The 23,677-nt window shown below is 40.1% G+C and overlaps 1 protein-coding gene across 3 annotated transcripts in view; it reads left to right on the top strand.

Annotated features, from left to right (window-relative positions):
* Positions 1–23,677, top strand: part of LOC139949841 (myotubularin-related protein 9-like) — a 42,932-nt gene that overhangs the window by 15,900 nt on the left and 3,355 nt on the right. For 2 of the 3 annotated variants that reach the window (XM_071948386.1, XM_071948384.1), the window contains exons 2-14: positions 3,515–3,690; positions 7,613–7,772; positions 12,534–12,679; positions 13,154–13,282; positions 14,043–14,199; positions 16,102–16,233; positions 17,265–17,390; positions 18,317–18,419; positions 18,935–19,073; positions 20,771–20,855; positions 21,429–21,498; positions 22,508–22,607; positions 23,013–23,140. In XM_071948386.1, the coding sequence (XP_071804487.1) occupies positions 3,544–3,690; positions 7,613–7,772; positions 12,534–12,679; positions 13,154–13,282; positions 14,043–14,199; positions 16,102–16,233; positions 17,265–17,390; positions 18,317–18,419; positions 18,935–19,073; positions 20,771–20,855; positions 21,429–21,498; positions 22,508–22,607; positions 23,013–23,140 (1,622 nt within the window). In that variant the 5' untranslated portion in view covers positions 3,515–3,543. The remainder of the gene's footprint in view (positions 1–3,514; positions 3,691–7,612; positions 7,773–12,533; positions 12,680–13,153; positions 13,283–14,042; positions 14,200–16,101; positions 16,234–17,264; positions 17,391–18,316; positions 18,420–18,934; positions 19,074–20,770; positions 20,856–21,428; positions 21,499–22,507; positions 22,608–23,012; positions 23,141–23,677) is intronic. The other variant, XM_071948385.1, reaches the window with a different exon arrangement.

Below are 23,677 nucleotides of genomic sequence, written 5' to 3'. Positions count from 1 at the left end.
ACATTTACATGAAATATTATGTAAAAAAAAGGAGAATATTGTACCAATTTATAATAAGTACGCACTAAATTCAAGCTTGACCAAGCATTCTATTTGCTGCATCTCTGCAGAGACTTATTTTGTTCTCTCCTTAGTCCCTGTAGTTAAGAATCTCACAAAGACTTCATACACAAATTTTCTTTGTGACACCTCCTTATGAGTTATGGCTACCTTTTGTGTTCTCTGTACTGTGAACATTGTTTTATTCGCCCAGCAGACTGGACAACTTAAGGAAGGGTTTGACTCTCCTGCCACCGTTTGCACTCATGACTATTAATTTGAAGACCTAATATTCCGATTCTTAGACCTATGATTTTCGTTTGTTTCAGATACAAGAATTATTACAATTTCTGTAGCTGTTTTCCGTTTGTTTCAGGTACAAGAATTAATAAAATTTCTGTAGCGTGTGCGTTTCATGCAGGCAGGCATATCAGCGCTGAACTCTGCCATGTTGTCACGACAACCTTTCTTACAGACTTGCTTTACAGTGTGCTTCAGAGCACAGTTATGCAGCTCTCACACTGTGGCGAATATGAATATTTGAATTTGGGGGTGAATTCGCGCAAAAATTGTGATTTGATTGTGATATTCTCATCTCGATATCTCACCGCTCGATTTTCCTCGGTCAGCCCTCTCCTGGGATGACCAATATATTACGAATATATTACGAATGCTAATGGCTAACCAACACTTGCCACTGCTTGCCAATGCCTTTACGAACATTGCCAACGCTTACGCACGCTTTACCAACATTACCAAAGGCTCACCAATGCTTACGAAAATCGACGGTGAGCAACTTAAATTTTGAAAGCACTTCCTGAATTGACCGATCTTCCTAAGGAGCTGGAGAATGACATGTGAACATTCTGAATTTGTTACAAATGCTTACGAAGACAGGGCGAATGTTGCGAAGTTTGAGTGATTGTGAAATATTTCCATTCATAAGCACATTTGCTAGCATATTCGCCACAGTGTGAGAGCAGGTACTTTTTTTCCACAATTTCATGTTGTAATGCAACTTAGTTGTGTATGACATTGTATGTTTGAGGGGAGAATTTATTCAGGGAGGTTATAATGACTTTTAAAAAAGTGCTTTTAAGAAAGTTACCAGCAAGCATGGAAAAAAATGTACCTTGTTTACACTGCATTGTCTCATTTCTTCTAACAACTAGAACACAATTGCTACCCTGTACACATGTAGGCCTATGTCATGGATGACGTTATTAAAGCAATACCGGGGAAAATCATGATTTTTTTTAAAATGTAGGTTATAAATACACAAAAAATCAGAAAACGGACCGTTTTTTAATGTACACGACATGTTCTGTATCCATTGTCATGTGCGCGTGAAACACGGAAGTTGCAGTTACGCTTGACGTGGACACACAACCAATTGACGTATCCGTATTTGTTTAGCCGTGCAAACGTCTTTAATACCACCACCTCCCCAATTAAACAGGTTTCTGTCATCAAGGCATTTGGTTTTACATTACTGTGATTCAGTTACACTCCCTGTCTCTATGCATTATGCAAATCAACCTTCAAGTCCGAGGGTTGGATTTCACAAGGACATTTAGGATCAATATATTCCGCCTGCAGGCAAGAGGGTAGTCTTGAGATTTAAAAACATCACGTGTCATAGGCGCTCTAACTGGACTTTGGCTGTAAAATGTGTACAACATGCTTTGGTATTTGCCGTTTTTATTCATGTATTCAGTGGTTTGCTGTTGTTGCTGATTGCATAATTCACTGCAAGGCATGTATTTTTGTTTCTAGATTTACATATGAGTTGTGAGGCTTTACCCTGGTTTCATGATTTTTTCCTGCGAAGACCCCCCCCCCCCCTAAAAGATGTGAACAAGAAGTTAAGATGACCTTGTTAAGAATGCTGAGATAAAGCAATAGCCTCAGAATATAACCTTCAAGGTTCTACATTTTTGTATGTAGCACACTAGATCTATACTGCCAGACAATGGCAGAAACACTGGGGCAAAGTGTACATACATGTACTGTTTTTTTGCATTACACAACCATGACGACACAGAGGACCCTCACCTACTGCTTTAAATGTACAATCAGAAGGGGAAGCAATTTTGGTGAAGTGTCTTCCTCAAGGACACAAGTACTGTGACCAGGACCCCAACCCTAACAACACCCGACTTTAAGTTTACTAGCTTGTATCCATCCAGGCGAGCGTTTGACCGAGTGCTAACAGCACCCTATGAAAAGGTCATTCATGAGGTAACATCAGTTGTTGTCAATAAAGAAAGGAAAGTAATTTACCGTCTATGGTTGCACCTTTGAGCAGTCTTAGTCTATTGGATTTTCAAGAAACTTATCTTAATACAGGCGCACCATCTGCTTGTGGTATGTCAACATTCACCAAGCATTCACGGCTTTGTATGTTGGGTAAAATATTATTGATTACTAACGAAACGTACTGTTAAAATAAACCCATGCAAGTTGCACTTTTATTAAAAATTTGGATAGGCTGCTAGTGTGTTCAAATTGAAGTATTGCAACATTTAAAACACCCGTAAGAAATAGGCTTATTCAGCTCTGATCGTGCAGCAGAACCCTTAAGAATTCTTGTTTTTCTTATCACTGTACTGTGCACATAAAATTTGCACCTAGACAATCTTGCTTGGCTTTATAAATTACTCGGGCACATACATGTAGTAGAAACCAGGATTCTCAGATTTTGACTAAAGGGTAGACTTGTGGACAAGTTGTTAAATCGGCCCCACGCGCTGAGATAGTGGTCTCGCGAGATCACTGCTCTTGCAGGAACTGATGGCTCCCCGATTTCGACTCCTCATTAACGAGGAGGAGTCGATATCGGGGAGCCATCAGTTCGCGCAAGAGCAGTGATCTCGCGAGACCACTATCTCAGCGCGTGGGGCCGATTTAACGACTTGTCCACAAGTCTAACTAAAGGGGTAAATTTGTAAAAGTGCATGCGAATACCAAATTGTACATTCCATTTATACATTGTAGTGGTTAATTGTAGGTCTTATGTTGTTAAACTGTCTCAACTTCAAAGACTATTATTTACATGAGGGCCTTTAAAAGCAATCTGTTTGCAGGCCTGGAATTACACAAAGGCTAGAGGCAGTGTTGCCCCTACGTACAGGAGGTATTGGCCTTGGCGCCCCTTCAAAAGTTTCCTGTAGAGTGCCCTTTGGAAAATGCAAATACATGTAGCTTTGCCCTCTCAAAGATGAAATTCTAGGGTTTGTTTTTGTCACAGCCTGAATTACACGAAAGCTAGAGGCAGTGTTGCCCCTATGTAAATGTAGTCTAGGCCTTGGTGCCCCTTCAAAAGTTTCCTGTTGACTTTCCAATAAGAGTGCCCTTTGGAAAATGCAAATAGCTTTGCCCTCATCTCCAAAGATGAAATTCTAGGGTTTGTTTTTTGTCAAAGCCAGCCTTTGTTTATAACTTTCATTCTTTCTTGTTGTCTTTGTTTTTGTAGTTGTGAGAAGACCCGTTGAGTTTCATGCCATGGAGTTTGTTGAGTTTATCAAGACTCCCAAGGTAGACAGCGTGGTCCTCCATCGGCCGTTCTATCCCGCCATTGAAGGGACACTCTGCCTGACGGGACATCATCTTATTCTCTCCTCAAGGAAAACAAACACCGAGGAGCTATGGGTAGGTTTCACCAATCTAAAAAGAAAAAATCAAAAACTTCCTTGTGGAAGTGTCGAGGCCTCAAATTCAAACTCTGGTTTTTCTGTTCAGCAAAGTGTGGGTTTGATATTCATATTGAACCATCTTGTGTCCATTTTTCAATGCGTTTCTCCAAGTGCCAAGCCAAAAAAGAACCCAATTTGTATGCACATATTTTCCAGGTGCGTCCTCAAAAGTTGAAGCACACTATTTCATCTTGCTATTTTTCAAAAAGAATATTAGTACAGCAGTCATCCTTGAAAGAAAACATCGCGTCTCAGTGATTTATTTTGATTGAACCGTTGATGTGAATGCAAATGCACATGATTCATTTTGCAAGTTTTGAAGAAAAAATATCAATAAAACCCCACAGCCATCCTTCTCAAAAGGAAACAGCATGTGTCAGTGATTTATTTTGATAGAATTGTTGATGTGCAATGTGTAGCCATGCAGTGAAGGTAAGATTGGATTCATGCACAATTTTCTTGAAGGTGACGAGGGAGCGGGGGTGGGGGTTGGATGTTCTGCAAAGCTTTATAATATGAACAGATGAATAAATACATTGAACTCCATGTTCAATGGTCAGGTTGTGACACCTCTGAACTGAAAGCAGCAGCACTGGAAAGACCAAGCGTGGGAAAGATGGCTGTGATTGGAGCGGTACCAGTGATTCAAGCGGGGTACAATTTGAGGAAGAGGGAAAATGTCCATAGTGTTATTCACACTACACTACAGGGGTCTCTTACTTAAAGATACTGGACACTATTGGCAAATGTCTAAGACCAGTCTTCTCACTTGGTGTATCTCAACAAGTGCCTAAAATAACAAACCTGTGAAAATTTGAGCTCAATTGGTAGTCGGAGTTGCGAGATAACTATGAAAGAAAAAAACACCCTTGACATACGAAGTTGTGTGCTTTCAGATTCTTGATTTCGAGACCTCAAGTTTTAAACTTGAGGTCTCGAAATCAAATTCGTGGAAAATTACCTCTTTCTCGAAAACTATGTTACTTCAGAGGGAGCCGTTTCTCACAATGTTTTATACCACCAACCTCTCCCCATTACTCAATACCAAATGAGGTTTTATGCTAATAATTATTTTGAGTAATTACCAATAGTGTCCACTGCCTTTAATTTAAGCATGTTTGTAAAATGTAGCAATGTTTGACAAGATTTTGCCTGAAAACTTGGACGTAGAAAAAGTTTGAGGTAATAAAATGAAAGGATTCATTAGCAGTATCCTGTCCTGGCCTAATTATGCCCCCTAAGCAGTGTTAAGAAAAATAGATAAAGAAATGTAATGCTTAGGTGGTTTTTTTCCCACAGAACTCTGGAAAGTACTGAGTAGGCCCCTATATACATGTAATGCTTACTAACACACATCGGTGTGTAAGGGACCGAAAACCAAAAAGGCAAATAGGCCCTAGTCTTTTTCCCTGATGCAATTTTAACATCTAATGTTTATTTGAAAATTTTTAGACAGGCAGGAAGAAAACCCCAATGGGGAAAACCCTTGATCCAGTAAAAAGTTGGAACCCAATCCTCAATAGAAACTCCAGTCCGAAATACCTGATTTGAACTTGAGACCACAGACGTGACTGACTAGTGAAACAAGAAGCCACTAAGCCTACCTGGGGTGGATTTCACAAAGGTAGCCCTAACTTAGGACTAGTCCTAGGCAATGCTAAGAGATAGGACCAGTCCTAAGTTAGGACCAGTAACTCATCCTAACTTAGGACCAGTCCTATCTCTTAGCAATGCCTAGGACTAGTCCTAAGTTAGGACTACCTTTGTGAAATCCACCCCAGATCCCCAAAACGGACTACTTGGCACACCTGGCTTGCTAAGCTGTCTGACAAATAAAACAAACAAACATACAAACAAGCAGACAAAATTTACTTTGGTATTGAAATATTGCAGGATCATAGGATTTGCACTTCCTCAATCCCTGCCTGGGGACGTGTACACATCAAACCCTTGTCTGTTATTGTACATATTGTCGGTACATACATTTACCTGACATGTCTGATGGATACTTACTGGGCCCAATTTTGTGGCTCTGCTAATTAAATCGCCAAATTCTGCCCTTACTATCACCATTCTCCACTTGCATGGCAAGCTCCAAATTTCTGTACTACATGTAGCCTCGTTTACAAGCGTAGATTGCCAAGCAACATGGAGTACGCTCGTGCACAAGCCAAAATGCCTGGCCTGAAATACGCTTGCTGTATAAGCACAGATTTCCATGCTTATGATTCTTTGCTTATGGTAAGCAGAGCCATGAAATTTAGCCATGTGACATTTTACGCACGTACACTGTACATGTACATGGGCAGGTAGCCAATTCAAAGGTAACAGAGTGTTACTTTGGAACATGTCCTGAAGCAAGACATCTTTTAATCCAGTAGTGATCAGGCTGATTGGAAACACTGTACCAGTGAGGGTAGAGATTAATTGAATTGAGTTGAATTGAATAGTTTATATTCTGCCAAACAGACTGATTCCAAGCTTTATTACCCAGAGGGAGGAAGAACTACAATATAATGTGATTGAGTTTCTACAGACATGGTGTACAAGGGGTGATAGACCTTCTGGTTGCAACTTAAGGGCAATATAGTTTCTTGAGGTTGATGACCAGGGGTGCCAAAAGTATGTTTGTCATGTTTGTGTGTTGGCATTTCTGTGTAAATGTGCACATCAGGTCTTGAATAAGAAGAAGATCATGACATCTACAGTACACTTAAGGCCCGTCCCACTGCAGCGATAACGAGAACGATAATGATAACGACACAAAGATAACGCATTCCATTGGTTGAATGAGCATGTGCGTATTCTGCATGGAGCAATTGAACCAATAGAATGCGTTCTCTTTGCGTCGTGATCGTTATCGCTGCAGTGTGACTCGGCCTTAAGGCTATGGCCTCTTTTTCCCTCTGGACTGCCTTCCTTTTTCCCTGGGCTTTGCCTTGATGCCCCCATTCACAAAACTGTTAAGCACTCACCGTGATTCACAGAAACTCGGCCATGAGCCATGGCCCAAAAAACAGCTACTGTATGGTATGCCGGAATCTCTGAACGCAAATAACAAATGATAAACAATTGTCACAATTGTACAACAACAGCACAAACATGACAAAAGTCTGGAAACACTTGGAAAGAGGATTTTACATGTTACAAGGTACTTAAATGTTTTCAAGAACGTCCTGGTGTGACTCCTTGTATTGGCGAAACAAAGTGTATCACGATCTACGTGCCTGCCTCATAAATACACATTGGAATGTCAGGGTGGATAACAAATGTCAGCTCAGTGTCCGGCTGTCAGTAATTTTTTAATTTTTTATTTGAAGTGGTTTGAAGCTGTTCAGAGAGTTATAAAACATCGGCAGTACATGTACTTGTAGTTCTGTCCCTTGCGGATAAAGATGTCATCCGTAGTGAAGTGGTTAAAGGAACACGTTGCCTTGGATCGGACGAGTTGGTCTATAAAAAGCGTTTATAACCGTTTTTTTTATAAAATGCATATGGTTCGAAAGATGTTTTAAAAGTAGAATACAATGATCCACACAAATTTGCCTTGAAATTGCGTGGTTTTCCTTCTACTGTGTGAACTAACACGGTCGGCCATTTATGGGAGTCAAAAATCTGACTCCCAAAATGGCCGACCGTGTTAGTCGACAAAGTAAAAGGAAAACCGTGTAATTTCGAGGCATGTTTGTGTGGATCATTGTATTCTACTTTTACAACATCTTTCTACCCATATGCATTTTATTACAAACGCTTTTAAAAGACCAACTCGACCAATCCAAGGCAACGTGTTCCTTTAACAAAGTGTACAATGTAAGTCTCTGCTCTTTTATTGAGTGTTCTACATACTAGTAATGTACACTGTACTTTTGTCATTGCAGCTTCTTCACAGCAATATAGATGCCATTGAGAAGAAGTTTTCAGGATCCATGGGCCAGCTGACGATCAAGTGCAAGAACTTCATGATTATTCAGTTGGATATCAATGGCATGGAAGAATGCCTCAACATTGCCAGCTCTATTGAGATGCTGTCAAACTTAGGTGAGAAATAGAAAGGTCTTCACTCAGGAGAACATTCTGAGTGTAAAGTGGCCTGCAACAATCCATTATTTAACCTATTTGTTGTTTATTTTTTCATGAAACATCTTTAAAAAGGCCTGGAATTTCTTTTTTGAGAGCATGTCTTTTTTTTCACTCTGTAAAGGGCTTTTCAGATATAGGAAAATCTTAAAATGGTCTCTGGGATGCCCTTGGTTACGATAAAACGTTTTTTGAACTGTGCATTATACCCAGGACATTTTATCTATTTTGAATGGTCAAAAAGAGATCAAATGGCCACATTTAAACGTACGATATAAACATGCTGAGAGCGCGCAAGCTTACGCGAGGCACTTATGTAAATGTAATGTAGTCAATACATGTACTCAATGTAAAAAAAATTTCAGCGGATTTCAAACAATATATACAATGTACAAGCTGTTAAAATTTGATTGGTTGGCTATTAAAAGCTTTAGTATACTGTATACAGTATGTACGTATTGTGTATCTCTTTAGGATTAGGTTGGCTTAGTGATTTACTGCCTTTTACCTCTCTGTCATGTCTGGTGAATCTTGCCTCAGGTACCTCTGGCATGTTGATTGCCTTTTCAGTTCCTACCTGACTACGTAGGTTTTCCCCTATTTGTGGTTTTCCTCCCACGTCTTCAGTAATTCATCCTGTTATTGGCGCTTGCGCTAGGGTTGGAACAGGAGGAACAACAGCAACAAATATATTAAAGGGAAGGTACACGTTTGGTAATTACTCAAAACAAATATTAACTTCAAAACTGACTTGATAACGAGCATTGGAGAGAGTTGTTGATAGTATAAACCATTGTGGGAAACGACTCCCTCTAAAGTAATGTAGTTTTTGAGAAAGAGGTAATTTCTCACTACAGTATTAAAAGACTTCTAGCTAGAAGTCTTTTATTCCTATCTAAAAGCACACAAATTCATCCAACAAGGGTGTTTTTTCTTTCATCATTTTCTCGCAACTTCAATGATCAATTGAGCCCAAGTTATCACAGGCTTGTTATTTCATGGTTATGATGGGATACACCAAGTGAGAACACTGGTCTTTGACAATTACCAAACAAGTACCTTCCCTTTAAGTGTTGGCTTATGTTGAAATTGTAACAATCATTGTTACACCTGAACCATTACAACTTGCATCTTCAAAGATGTAGATTTTTTGTTTTTAATTGGATTCCATTTCCCCTAAATTTCTGTCTTGACATTTTCTAATTTTGTCCCCTAAAATAAAATGATAGTTTTGCTTCTCCTATCGGTGGCAAGCGTGCCATGTGGGGGTGTTTAAACGACCGATAGAGACATAGCTAGAGCTTTTAAAGGGAAACGTTGCCTTGGGTTCAGCGTGTTGGTCTATGAAAAGCGTTTGAAACAGTTTGTTATGAAATGCATAGAATAAAAGGAGTGGGGACTCGTTCTTAAATGTCAGTTTAAAACCTTGATGGGCCGTGGCCTGTGCGTGTCCATTACCCTGTCAGTTTTAAACTGCCGTTTAAGAAATTGTTGACACTCTGTTATTCCCTTTACAGTTTTATTTAATAATGGCCTGATATTTCATCCCTAGCGGAGTCATTCTCAAAGACTAAACGATTCGTACGGAAAGCCTTCAAGATGTTGAAAAGGCGGGAAGTGCAAAAGCAAGCAAGGAAGAGGGGCACAAAGGATGGCCAGTACAATGGTGATTTGTTTCCATTCCATGAAAGCTCCAGGTTAAATCTATTTATGAATATTGGATGCATGGATAACTAGAAATGTTGAATGATTGATCATAACTTCAATAACCTATCTTTCTGAAAAAAATGCCTTACTAAGCGCCTTGAGTACCTTGCTGGTACACATGAACATGTAGATACAGGCTCTTATGACTTCAGTACTATTCTTATTGATTATTGTGGCGCGTGTAAGACTCGTATGGTGTTCAGAGTTGTACATAATAGCGAGACCATTTTAAGTGGTGGGCTCTAAATCAAAATTGTTGTCGAAGTCCACATGAATGAATGAGTGGAGTGCAATGGTTCTTGGCTATGATTCAATGGCACCCACAATGGCCTCTAGAGGTCTCAGTCTTGGCCAAAATGCAAGGGCCACCCATTCACAACATGACAATTAGCATTCCCTGTCCTCTTCCCCTGTGACAACAAACATTCTCTCCTCGCCCTCCCCCCGGCCAATGTTAATGGGAGCGAAACTGCCCCAATGAGAGCCAACATTGAAAGGGAGCACAGGGGCTGTGGTGCATGGCCCAACGAGATATGGCCAAGATTGTAGGTGCAACAGAACTGTTTAATTTTAGGCTTTTTGTGGAGTATTTTGAGGCACTAATTAGGGTTGCTTGGGACAATTGTTCATATTGTGAAGCCATCTCATCGCTGATGAAGGAAGCTTCTGTCTCTAAACTGTTCAGGTTTTGGGGCCATGCAATAAGTGGAATGGCCTTTTGACTGTGTTCTTTCTCTGTGATATTTGAGACTTCTTATCGACAACTATGTCTTACATGTATGTATTGGACAATATTTGGATTAATTCTGGGAGAAGTCTGTGCTTGGCAAAATTTTGCTCAAAGTGCTTGGCAGAAATTCTGAGTTCTGGGCGGGCCCGCCCAGCGCCGCCCACCATGGCATCAATGCAGCTGGTGTTGCCATAATTTTGTGTGCAAATTACCCAAGTTTCACAAGTTCAGTGGATTTTCATGAGCTGATGCCCAGCTGCATGCCTAAGTTTCTTTCTCCTCAGGAGACACAATCTGTCCCCTCATAAGCCAAACTACTGTGCACTAGCTTCTTGTGATAGCATGGATAGTGTCCTCTTTTCAATCAACCTCCTCCGCAGCCAATGTAATTGTTCATGCCACATGTACATTGTACATGTATAGGACAGAATCCCCTGAGGCAGATTTCTAGCACATTGGCAGTATTCCGGAGCCAGCAGCAATTGTTAAAAAAAATTCTGATTTTCATTTTGTGAATAGCCAGCCAGTTACGTCTCTGCATTTATTTTTGTCCTGATGCACTTGACACAGATGGCACAACAGTGCATTGTCATCTACAGCTGTGTCGCCGTATTGCAGTCTGTAGAGGGTTGAGCCATATTGACTTTATCTCAACTAGACACGACATCTATCATTCCATGTGGATGGGAAGGTTTTAATCAAATCTACTGATTAATGGTGAAGTTTGCTGGCAGGTTATTTATTCAGCTTTGCTATTCACTGTATGCTTCATGACATGTCGAAAGTCCAAACGAGGCCATTACAAATCTCTAATCTAATTTGATTTTGTTTAATTGACGTGCGGTTTGTCCGTGACATACAGTTCATGTACACTCTGTGCAGAATGTTTGCAAACATTTAACATTATACCTAGACTGGCATCTGAGTCCCCTAAATCTTAACGAGAATTTAATAAGATATTAAGTTGAGGAAGGGCCAGATCTACAATGTACATATGGCCCAGTCTCATGGCTTTGGTTGCCATAAGCAACACATCCATGCTCATAGACATGATAGAAGCAGGAAATTCTGTACTTACGTCAAATATGTTTTAAAGGTTAGCAGGGAATTTACAAGGTGGTGTGGTGCAATTTGGAGCCAACCTTACCTGGGCACAATTTCATAGAAATAGCTGCTTGTTGTACTCTAAAATACCCTGAGGCATTATTTGCTTACAGGTACTAGTGCTGAAAGATGCCGTTTACACAGTAAGGGGAAAATGGTGATCGTAAGTGCAGATTTCCGCAGTAAGCGGATGAGCCATGGAACTAGGCCATGACTTTACTCTCCATGACGGGATATACATGTACACTGCATCAAGACCAGGTTCAAGTATTTTTAGCACATACTTTACATAGACTTTAATCCTACAACGGAACAAGTCCTATGGAACAAATATTTGTCTAGTATTATTCAACATTTTAAAAGATTTACAATGTAAGGCATTCGTTTCCAAACTCATCTCATTGCGTGTAGTAGCCGAGCGATCAAGGACACTGGACTCAATCTCTGGTGTTTCTGATCAGCAGAGTATGTCTTGCCACTTGTGTCCTTAAGCCGCAAGACACTTAACCATTATTGCTTGGTCCTTTGGATGGGCTGGATGAAAGCTGCAGTGCCCGTATGTTGTGTAATGCTTGCGTGTAAAAGAACCCAAAGGTACTTAATGTTAAGAAGGGAATTGCCCCTGCTGTGTTTATATGGTTGAATGGTTGGCTGGTTTACCGTCAAGCACCTTGTAAACCGTTACATGGTGCTACTGTCGGTAAATACATAAATCGGGTCTTATTATTTGAACATGATATGCCTTGAGAATCCTAAGGTGTTATAAAGTGCTATTATAAGAACTGTGTTTTACTGTTTTCATTTATGTTGTTTTAATCCTGCGTGAAATTGGACTCGTTTTGAGTCCAACATGCTTAATTCAAGCTGAAATGTTGTTAACTCGGGCTGAATAACATGTATGAAATAATATGCACTTGCCTCCATTTTAGTAAGCAACTCTTTTGATTCAACAATAGCTCAGTGCACACCATGATCATATCATAAATTTAATTCATAACAAAACAGTTAGTTGCTGAAACATGTGAAATGGCATCAATGCATATTTTATGCTCCAACAATACAATCTCTTGAGTTCCCAATCTTTCACCTTTTACCTTCAAAATCTTCAGTTGTGAGTCTTTCAAAATGAAAACCTTGATAACATGTAAAATAATCATAATAATTATTCTGTGATTTCATAGAGTCTGTGACTCTGACGTATCCCTTCTTCTACCGTCCGATGGCTGACGTCCTTGAGGATGGTTGGCAAGCATTCCTACCTGAGACAGAGTTTGCCAGAATGAACACAGACGACTGGAGACTCTCATTTGTTAACAAGAATTTCCAGGTGAGATTTTATCCAAGTCTCTAACCACACATTAAAATGGTCCATTGTATTCAATACCCTTCCACTACCCTACCAGTTTAGACTTTGTCAACATCCATGTCATTTTTGTGTAAGAATCAGCAACGGGGGTCGATCGAGCAGTGAACATTTAAAACTTTTCATCTGCTTGTTAAACCATGCCAAGTAATAGTGTTTGAAAATGACAACATAATGCCTTTACAGAACATGAATCTATGTAACCATGGTAAAACAAACATTTTATGGCACGCTGCGTTGGGGGTCCATGGGCTTTGTGCACCCTCTGGGGAAAATGGCCCCCTCTTGTTTCCTGCAGGTGCCATTTGCCCTCTCTGGTGAACAAAACACCATGGATTCCCGTCACAGCCTGCAACAATTGTATAATGTATTTCCGACATGAATGTTTTGTGTTTATGATGTCAGCCAATCATTGTCAGTTTTGTCTTTTTCTGAAAGGTGTGCCCTACTTACCCACAAGCAGTGGTAGTACCCAAAAACATAGATGATGACTGTATTATGCAGGCCGCTGCATTCCGCCAAGGGGGGAGGTTCCCGGTTCTCAGCTATTTACATGCAGCAAACGGGGTGAGTTTAATTTTAACTTGATAATGTCCTGGCGTTTCAACTTTAGCAGAGTCTTTCTTAAAGGCTGAATGACAAGGCAACACCCACATGCATGTACATTTACTTAAAGGATCTGTATATACGTTTATGTCTATAAAAAATTATAAGAAGTACAGCAGCTTTGCATAGTCTATGCATTTTTAGAAATATTTCACTTTGAAGGATCACTTTTTTATACCTAAAAACTTAAAAAATTATAAGAAGCATTATCTGCGGTAATGCTGCTAAGATTGTGTGTTCCTACATGTATTAGGAGTATTGTTCCTGCGTAGACATTATTCACTCCAGATTTTCTGTGACATCTCAAAAAACAGGACCACCTTTTTAAATGAAGTTTTCATGGGATAGTTTGATTGTAAACACACTACATGTACGTATCTATATTTAGGATTCGAATCAACAAGCTCGAAATTAACATGAAGGAGGTCGTTGGTTCGAATCCCACCATAGTCAATTCTTTGTTCAGGAGGTCGTTGGTTCGAATCCCACTCTAGTCAATTCTTTGTTCAACCCCAAAAATCATTTAAAAATTTACCCAGTCAGTTTCCCTTGTGGTTCACATTGATATCTATATTTAAATAGGATTGAAACATTCAAAGGGTTCCAAAAGCCAAAGGTATACAGACCCTTTAAAAGTGTAGTGTAGTGTCACAGAAGCAGTCGGGTGGAGAGGGGATGACGTGAGTGGTTCATTAACAATTGAGGTACTTGTTTCTTTCAGACTGTGATACTTCGGAGTGGACAGCCTCTACCAGGCCCGAATGGTAAGAGATGCAAGGAGGATGAGAGTCTGCTAAACTCAACGCTAGGTATCGGCAAGAGAGGTTACATCATTGATACAAGGTCATACAATTCAGCCGTCAACTCAAGATCAAAAGGTGAAAGGGCAGGGCCTAAGACTGACACAAAGTTATGTATGGACACTAGTAACAGGGATGTGTTGAAATGTAACCACACTGCTTAATTTTATGGATGGGTCCGTATGGAACAAGTAAAACCAGGTTAATGGATTATTGCAGTACCTGCTGCTAAAATTTAGGACTCCCTATAGCTACTGGGCAATCCTGTTGGTCTAGTTGGTATGACACTGCTCTAGAATTGTAAAGGTCGTGGGTTTGAATCCCAACCGAGTAATATGCCATCTTCAATACAAGGTCATACAATTCGGAGTTTAACTCCGGATCATAAGGAGAAAGGGCAGGGCCAATGGACAGATACTAAAGACTGACACAAAGTAATGTATGGACACAACTAACAGGGGTATATATATATATGTTTTCTTCAGGCAGGCATGATATTGTTCCTACTTAAGTCTGATTTCTAATTTTGTTTCGCTTTGAAAAATCTGAAAAATGGTGATTAAATAGTCTGGACAATATATTGAACCATACACCATATTACCATAATGAACAAGTACGTTGACCCTTGTGCTAAAAACACATTTTCCTACTTTTCGTAAGGACCACGTACCATGCCTGTTAATAATGTAAAACATAATCATTCTTAATATCATGGATGGGTTTGTATGGAGCGAGTAAATCCAGTTTATAAACGCTTAAACACAATTACACATATACCTTTCACCTGTAGTCATGCAATTTCTTTTATACATAAATTTTCTTATAAAAAGGCTTCCCTGGAGCCTCATTACAAAATACAGTGTAGTGCACTTCATTTTGTTGTAACATCCTGTCCTGCACTATTGATGTTGTATGCAAATATTTTACCCTGGCATAGTTGGGTTTGTGTGTACGTTGCGGATGGTTTAATTGAGACTCGATTTTAGTGCAGCTTCAAAGAAGGGTGCCATGTTTGTGTGATTTCTAACTTCGACCTGTGGTGAAGATTAAATTTTGAGAAGTAATTTTGCTTTCCACGTAGTAAACAGACAGCGGGAAAGTTTTTATCTGAACTAGGTTGTCCTACATTTACCCAACCTACTTCGCAGTAGTAGATAAATAGCAGGCTGAACAAGTTTGTATCTGCACTAGGTAAATGTAGTCTCTAACATGTCTAAAGTTTAACTACCCAATCTACATGTACACCGCAGTAGAAAAAAGAAAAACAGCAGGTCAAGTTCTTCATTTATAACAACATGAACAATTTGTTCTGCCTACATTGTAAGCCGCTCTATGAAGTTGGGCCGTGGTATAACCTAGCACATGTAGCATGATGGATTCATCACCATAAAGCAACACTGACCCTTCTTCGCTTTCGTCGAAGAAGCCTTAACATCAGAATAAATGGTGTTATAAAGGTAGAAGTACAGTAGGCTTCATCGCAAAATATCAAAGCTATGTGAAAAGAAAAGTGTTTATTTCTTTCTTAAGGAACTTGCAACTACATGCAAGTTATATCAGGTGTTTACCTTCAGAGATTCTTTCTTTTCTTTATTCCTTTAGACTAATAGGTGAGCAAACGTGATGTACAGGAAAAGGCAGAAGTCACTCGTCTAAAGGGCCAAGTTATGCACCATGGCATCATCATGTCCCCGTTCACAGACCGCTGGTTCTTTTGTTTGCGGTCAGCGATCAAGCGAATTCCCGCTGTGAATGTCATGTTGAAAGGATTATAAGCAGTCCAGAAATGCAGTTCTACAGTTCTAAGACGTCACAAAATGATGTTGTTTTTCATTTCCCCCTAAAAAGCATGCCTTTCACATCTCCTCAACATTTCGTTCTTTCTGAGTGTGTGCTCTTATAAACACAGTTTTTCATTTTCCGTTTTGATTTAATTTGCTGTACCGTGTTTCCCTCCCTCGTTTTTTGATTTTCGTTTAGATTTTTATTTGATTCTCTTCCCACCAGGTGGGGGCTTTGAGACCGAGGCCCACTACCCCCAATGGAGGAGGGTGCACAAACCTTTAGATAGATTCAGCAGCCTGCAGGAGAGCCTTACCAAATTAATGGAGGGTAGGTGCATACTAAGGCCCTGTAAGGCTGCTCTAGTCTCATACACAGTGTATGTTAAAGGGGTTGGGTACTTTTTGTACGACACAAACGTCCACAAACTACACGGTTTGAAGATTATGGTGGTAGAACTCATCCCTTAGAGTTAAAATTTTACTTGCTGAGGTGTACAAATGCATTTACCAGTACCGGTATTGCATTTGTAAATACCAACCAAAAAAGATGTGGAAACCCTTTTCCTAGAACACCAAACATTCTCTTTTTGTTGCCATATTCAAAACTTTTCTTAAATCCTTTTTTTCAAAGTCTTACTATACATCACTATGAGCAGCGACTATTGCATTTGTGCCTTGTTATGTCTGTATGAGTGCATGTTTTATCTGTCTTCAACTCTTGTGGAACATGTCACAAACATGTACAAAATCTGTAAGGTTGCATCTTGTACCAAGTTCTCAGTCTTACTATTGCCAAAATCTTGTCACATTTTGTATTTAATACGGTGATGACATTAATGCATGTACTGTATAGGGCCTGAGAATTCATGGTGGCAGCAGGCAGTTTCCTACATTTCATTGGTAATTGCCTTGGTGCCCCTATACATGTTCTACTCATAGGTGCCCCTTATCAATAAAAAAAAACTGCCTTGCCCCTACATGAACAGTCTCAGGTCTGTGGTATACTGTTCAAAAGAACAAAAAGGCTAAAAGAAGAGTTTAAAATAGAATGAGCTGATTGCAAACAACTACTGTACCAACCAAAAGCACCTATGGTGTAATTGCAAAAAACAGTGAATGGCCTGATGTTTTGACCCTAACAGAGTCTTTCTTAAAGGCTAAATGACAACACAACAAACTTATGAACAGGTATTTAAGTGAAACAAAAATACCTTTGACCTTCGAGAAAGACTCTTCTAGGGTTGAAACATCAAGCCATTAACTAATTTTTACACCTACATGTATATGTAGAAGCTGTTTACCTTTTACAGCTCTGTATTCTAGATTTGTGTATGATACTCTACCGGGTTTCATTTGCAGCATGTAACAAAAATACCAACTCAATGGACAAGTGGCTGGGGCACCTAGGTGCATCAAGCTGGCTCAGTAACGTCAAGGAAGTCCTGACGACAGCATGCCTTGTAGCTCAGTGTGTGGACAGGGAGAGTAAGTTAACATCTTCTGCATCAGTCTTGATACTAATAATAATCGGCTTTTATCGCTTAATATACACCTGAAGGGCGTCTCAAAGCACTTCCAACATTAAGTACACCTGGTCACTGGGCCATGATTAATTCCTTAAATCCTCTCAGCTCCCTTGGGAGTATACAGCCTGTGCTGCCGAATATGTAGCGCACTAGGCTAAATCAGTCACAAGAACCATCTCTGCCCTCACAGGATACCCATTTAACCTTGGGTGGAGAGAAGCAATTGTAGTTAAGTGTCTTTCTAAAGGACACAAGTGTCAGGACTGGGATTCGAACCCACACTCTGCTGAACAGAAACACCAGAGCTTGGTCATGACACTTGACATCATCACCAAGATTCAAGAATATTAGGGCCCACTTTCTTGGCCCTGCTTACTGCTATATTCTGCCCTTACGAACAACATTCTCCACTTACTCTCCAAGTGCGGAATATCTGCACTAGCTTTGTAACCAAAGCATGGCTTGTTAAGTGGAGAATGCTCGCGCACAAGCGTGACAAGTGAAATTCCCTGCTGCTATGAAATACGCTTTGATGTAAGCGCGGAATCCCATGCTTCCATAAGCCTCAATTCTTTGCTTATGGTTAGCAAAGCCATAGAATTGGGCCCAGTTCTATGTATACATTTTTGTTAAACATACAGATTGTTTGCTGAACAGAAAAAATCCTATAGTGCTACAGTTTATCTAAGTCCTGCATGGCAAAATCGTACCCACAAACTTTGAATGAGTATAAGACATATTTTAACTGTTTCAACCAAGCTTTCCCAGTGACAAGAGACCAAAGCACTGGATTTATTATTCAAATAATGAATGTTTATACGTGCATTGGTGAAATTGTTTTCATGAGGTAACCTTGAGACATGTTGGAAACTTTTTTTTTGACAGATTCGTCAGTGTTAGTGCATGGTTCAGAGGGACTAGATGCCACACTACAGATTACATCATTAGCACAGATTATACTTAATCCTGACTGTCGGACGGTTAGAGGGTAAGTCATACAAGTACAATCATGGTATTAATAATAATAACTAGTTCTTAAATAGTGCATTTACATATGTTAAACAATCAATACCATTTTTGCAGATGTTAGTTGTATTTTTGCCCTAGCAGAAAAATGTAGTGTGAATAGGGTCTCTATTGCGAAAAGGGTCTCTATTGTGACCTCGCTTGTTGGAAACTTTCTTTACACGTGTTTAATTTTAGGCCTATAATGCCCATGTGGGTCCAAAAGGAACAGTTAAACAAAAGTACTGTTCAGTCAAATTCACTTATGTAAGAAGAGCTTACATGAAACGTTTTGGGATTCATTTTGCCCACAAACACTATCCCAATATCTAGAATTTGACATTGACCTGATACATAACTCTATGATCACAAAACAAAATCTAACATGAAGGGAAACGGTTATTGTGTCTGGCACTTGAAAACCTCTCTATTACAAGGGGTAAGGTTAACCCTTTCTGTGATGGAAAGCTTGATTGTCTATTTTGTCCTGCTTTATAGGTTTGAGGCACTGGTTGAACGTGAGTGGGTTCAGTCCGGTCACCCATTCGCCAGTCGATGTGCAAAGTCTGCCTACGCTGGTAGCAAACACAAACACACTGGGCCTGTATTCCTTCTCTTCTTAGACTGTGTGGGACAGGTGAGTCTTTACAACCACAACCCTTCAAACTAAGTGATTCTATGAATAACTAGTTCTTACATGTATACAATGTAAACAATGTTTTACAATAACCAATGCGCTTTATAGTGGTGCCCTGGTCACTGATGGCCAATAACGTTTCTTTAATCTTTCTCAGCTCCCTGGGTAGTGTAATAATAATACACGGTTTTTATATAGCGCTTTTTCACGGGGTGTCTCAAAGCGCTTCCGACACTATTACCCCTGGTCACTGGGCCTTAAATCATTCCTTAAACCATCTCAGCTCCCTGGGGAGTATACAGCCTGTGCGACAATTATATGCGCTACATGGCTAAACCAATCACAAGAACCATCTCTGCCCTCACAGGTACCCATTTACCCCTGGGTGGAGAGAAGCAATTATAGTTAAGTGTACTGCTGCACAAGTGTCACGACCTGGATTTGAACCCACACTCTGTTGAACAGAAGCATCAGAGCTTGAGTTCGGTGCTCTTATCCACTCGGCCAAGACACCCCATATACAGCCCTGAGCTGCCAGGGCTGACAAAGTCTTTTTATACACAATAGCAATACCCTTTTCATGTACCCATTTATACCCTTATGCATATTCTACATTCAGGGCAGATAAAGAGAGATGGCTAAGGTGCAGCAGCTCACTCCTTCCTCCCTCACTTTTTTCAAACCACAATTTGAGGTATCGCCCAACTAAGCCGGATCAAAGTGAGGGCTACACTTACCTGATTTGAGCTGTTGACCCAGATCAAACTGCCACCAGGGGCATGTTGCCACCTACTCCTGGTGCTGTAACAGGTTAACCCCTTCAATGTTCATAAGGATGTAGGCATCGGTGTCATCTACAATGAGCCTGACTGAAAGCAGAATGCACTAGGAGAGGGCTACTGCCACCAAGGGCACGTTGTCACCTACTCCTGGGGCTGTAACAGGTTAACCCCTTCACAGTTCATAAGGATGTAGGCATGGGTGTCATCTACAATGAGCCTGACTGAAAGCAGAATGCACTAGGAGAGGGCTACTGCCACCAAGGGCACGTTGTCACCTACTCCTGGGGCTGTAACAGGTTAACCCCTTCACAGTTCATAAGGATGTAGGCATGGGTGTCATCTACAATGAGCCTGACTGAAAGCAGAATGCACTAGGAGAGGGCTACTGCCACCAAGGGCACGTTGTCACCTACTCCTGGGGCTGTAACAGGTTAACCCCTTCACAGTTCATAAGGATGTAGGCATCGGTGTCATCTACAATGAGCCTGACTGAAAGCAGAATGCACTAGGAGAGGGCTACTGCCACCAAGGGCACGTTGTCACCTACTCCTGGGGCTGTAACAGGTTAACCCCTTCACAGTTCATAAGGATGTAGGCATGGGTGTCATCTACAATGAGCCTGACTGAAAGCAGAATGCACTAGGAGAGGGCTGCTGCCACCAAGGGCACGTTGTCACCTACTCCTGGGGCTGTAACAGGTTAACCCCTTCACAGTTCATAAGGATGTAGGCATGGGTGTCATCCAGTAGGAGCCTGGCTGAAAGCAGAATGCACTACCTTGCCAATATCTTAACGTCATTTGCGTCTTAAATGAACATTTAAAATGTCTGTCTTTCCACAACCTTTTGTCATTAACTCATTTTGCACACGTCCATACTGTCTAGAGTTTTATTTTCAAATTTTTTCGTTTGTCAGATTCTGCAGCAGTACCAGTGCTCCTTTGAATTCAATGAGAAGTTTCTGATTCTACTCTTTGAGAATTCCTATGCGTCACAGTTTGGTAAGAGACTGTCCCCTTTCTATTGTTTAAAAGGAAATGTATTCCTTTGGTTTTTGGAGCCCTTTGACTGTTTTATTCCACTATAAATGTAGTATACAATAAAACAAACCCATGCAAGTTAAAAATGGTTCAAACGGTGGAAGCGCTTTTGAGATATTGTAGAAATTCTCAAGCGGTTTAGTCAACACGGGAAGAAAAATCCGTAGCTGGAATACACAATTTGAAAAACACTTCTGACAGCAACATTTCTCAAATTCAAGTGAAACGCTTCTAAATTTTCTCACTCAAACTGATACATGTACATGGATGGGGTGTCATGGCTGGGCTATGATATTATCAGGGTGCGAGTTTGGGTCATGGTCGTGATGCTTGTGTCCTTAAGAAGACACTTAACCATAATTGCTTTGTCCTTCAAATGGTATTAAAAGCCACAGGTTTTTTGTTTTTGTGTAATACACATTATACATGTATGTATACATTTATGCTTTATTGTGTTTTATCCCTCAAAATATATTTCTGTCAAACATGTGGACTATGGCCTATAACCCCTTGTTGTTTTTTTGTCATTTGTAGGAACATTCCTGTGCAATAATGAACATGATAGACAGGCTCTGAAACTTTCCACCAAGACACAATCCTTATGGTAAGTAAACATGTTTCTGCTGCATGATCCACAGTTTTATTTTTCAAATTGACTGGAGGATAAAAACAGGATGTTCACATCGCTGACATATGTACATGCATTAGGCTTTAATGACAGATAGATTGTGCAACTTTTTGACCAACACTGGCTTCATATTGTGCCACAGCACATGAGTATCTTGTAGACCATTTCATCATGCTATGTAAAGGAACAGGTCTCATACTTCAAAATCAAGACCTAGGTATTATTATTATCGTTAGTATTATTATTATCCCCAGCCGTGACACTTGTGTCCTTAAAGGAACACGTTGCCTTGGATCGGACGAGTTGGTCTATAAAAAAGCGTTTGTAAACGTTTGTTATAAAATGCATATGGTTGGAAAGATGTTTTAAAAGTAGAATACAATAATCCACACAAGTTTGCCTCAAAATTGCGCGGTTTACATTTTACTGTGCGAACTAACACGGTCGGCCATTTATGGGAGTCAAAAATTTGACTCCCATAAATGGCCGACTGAGTTAGTCGACGAGGCAAAAGGAAAACCGTGCAATTTCGAGGCATGTTTGTGTGGATCATTGTATTCTACTTTTACAGAATCTTGCCAACCATATGCATTTTATAACAAACGCTTTTCAAAGACCAACTCGACTGATCCAAGGCAACGTGTTCCTTTAAGCAAGACACTTCTCCATTGCTTCGTCCTTCGGATGGGACGTTAAGCCGTTGGTACCATGTGTTATGTAACGCATGTAAAAGAACCCAGTGCACTTATCGAAAAGAGAATGGGCAGCAAATTGCACCACAGCACCTTGTAAAAACATTACATGGTGCTATCATAATTAGGTCTCATAATTCAAACGTAGTCCCACAATCTGGCAGGAAATACTGTATGTTACAGCGCCAGGAGCATCACTGAACATGTGCGCTTTATAAGAAGCCACAATAACTATTATTTTATCATTATTTATTATTTAACTTTACCCTCTTGTTTGAATTTTTTTCCACAAGGACGTATGTCAACAGACCAAAGATACTAGAAACCTATATCAACCCTCTGTACCAGCCAAACTCCACAGTCATATGGCCTTCAGTAGCTCCCCAAAGCTTGGTAAGTCAGTCTCATGACATTTCTTTCACTATTCACTTGTATTTTTGATGACCAATTGAATTTAAATGTTCACAGATTTGTTGTTTTATGCATATGTTGGGATACACCAAGTGAGAATACTGGCAGTCTTTTACATTTACCAAAGGTGTCCAGCCGTCGATTTCACAAAGGGTTTAGGACTCGTCTTATCTCGAGTTAGGACGAGTAACTCGTCCTAACTTAAGATTAATCTTAAGGTCTGCATGCTACAGTGCAGGTTTGGGACTCGTCCTAAGTCCTAAGATTAGTCTTTAAGTTTGGAAGAGTTTTGTAAAATCGACGGCAGTGCCTCAAGAAACACTTTCGAACTATACAAAATGAAGTGTCTAAAAATTAATGTATGATGGTATGCTTATTATTGGCTAGATGCTTTGGTGTGGCTTGTATCTAAGATGGGACATGGATAAGACAGTCAATGACTCAACTGATGCAGAGATCCGTAAGATTCAACAGAATGACAAGCGCCTCAAGATAAAAGCCATGCAACTCAGAAAGTAAGTTTCGTTTACCTGTCTGTGATTTTTTCTATTCCAATGTGATGTTACTTTTATAACAACCCTTTGCCCCTTGTGAGTTACTGTTTACTCCCTGAGTTTATTTTGCCTTTGTGGGAATTGTTTGCTGTTTGTGTTTTGTTTGCCTCTAGTTATTGTCATTTGCCCCCTGTGAGTTCATTTTCCCTTATAAGTTTATCTTTGCCATAATGGGTTCTATTTATCTAAGTTGAGTTCCTTTAGCTTACTGTGAGTTTCTTTTGACTCTGAGTTTCTTTCTGTGAGTGCTCCTTAAGTCTTTGTGAGTTTTGTATGCATGCCCCTACCATGATCTAGATTGCCCGATACATGAAGCTAGAAGCAGTTCAAATCCTATATTGTAGTAGCAGGTACAGGTTCAAACTACCTGTAGCTACTTGGCAATCTTGGAGGTTTAGTTAGTAAGCAGCTGGGCCCAATTTCATAGAGCTGCTAAGCACAAACATTTGCTTAGCATGAAATGTCTTCCTTGATAAAAACAGGATTGCCAACCAAGTT

This window comes from Asterias amurensis, chromosome 17, assembly GCF_032118995.1.
Source record: "Asterias amurensis chromosome 17, ASM3211899v1".
In the NCBI taxonomy this organism is placed as follows: Eukaryota; Metazoa; Echinodermata; class Asteroidea; order Forcipulatida; family Asteriidae; genus Asterias; species Asterias amurensis.
Note: the sequence above shows the minus strand (reverse complement) of the source record. Positions and strands in the feature narration are given on the sequence as shown.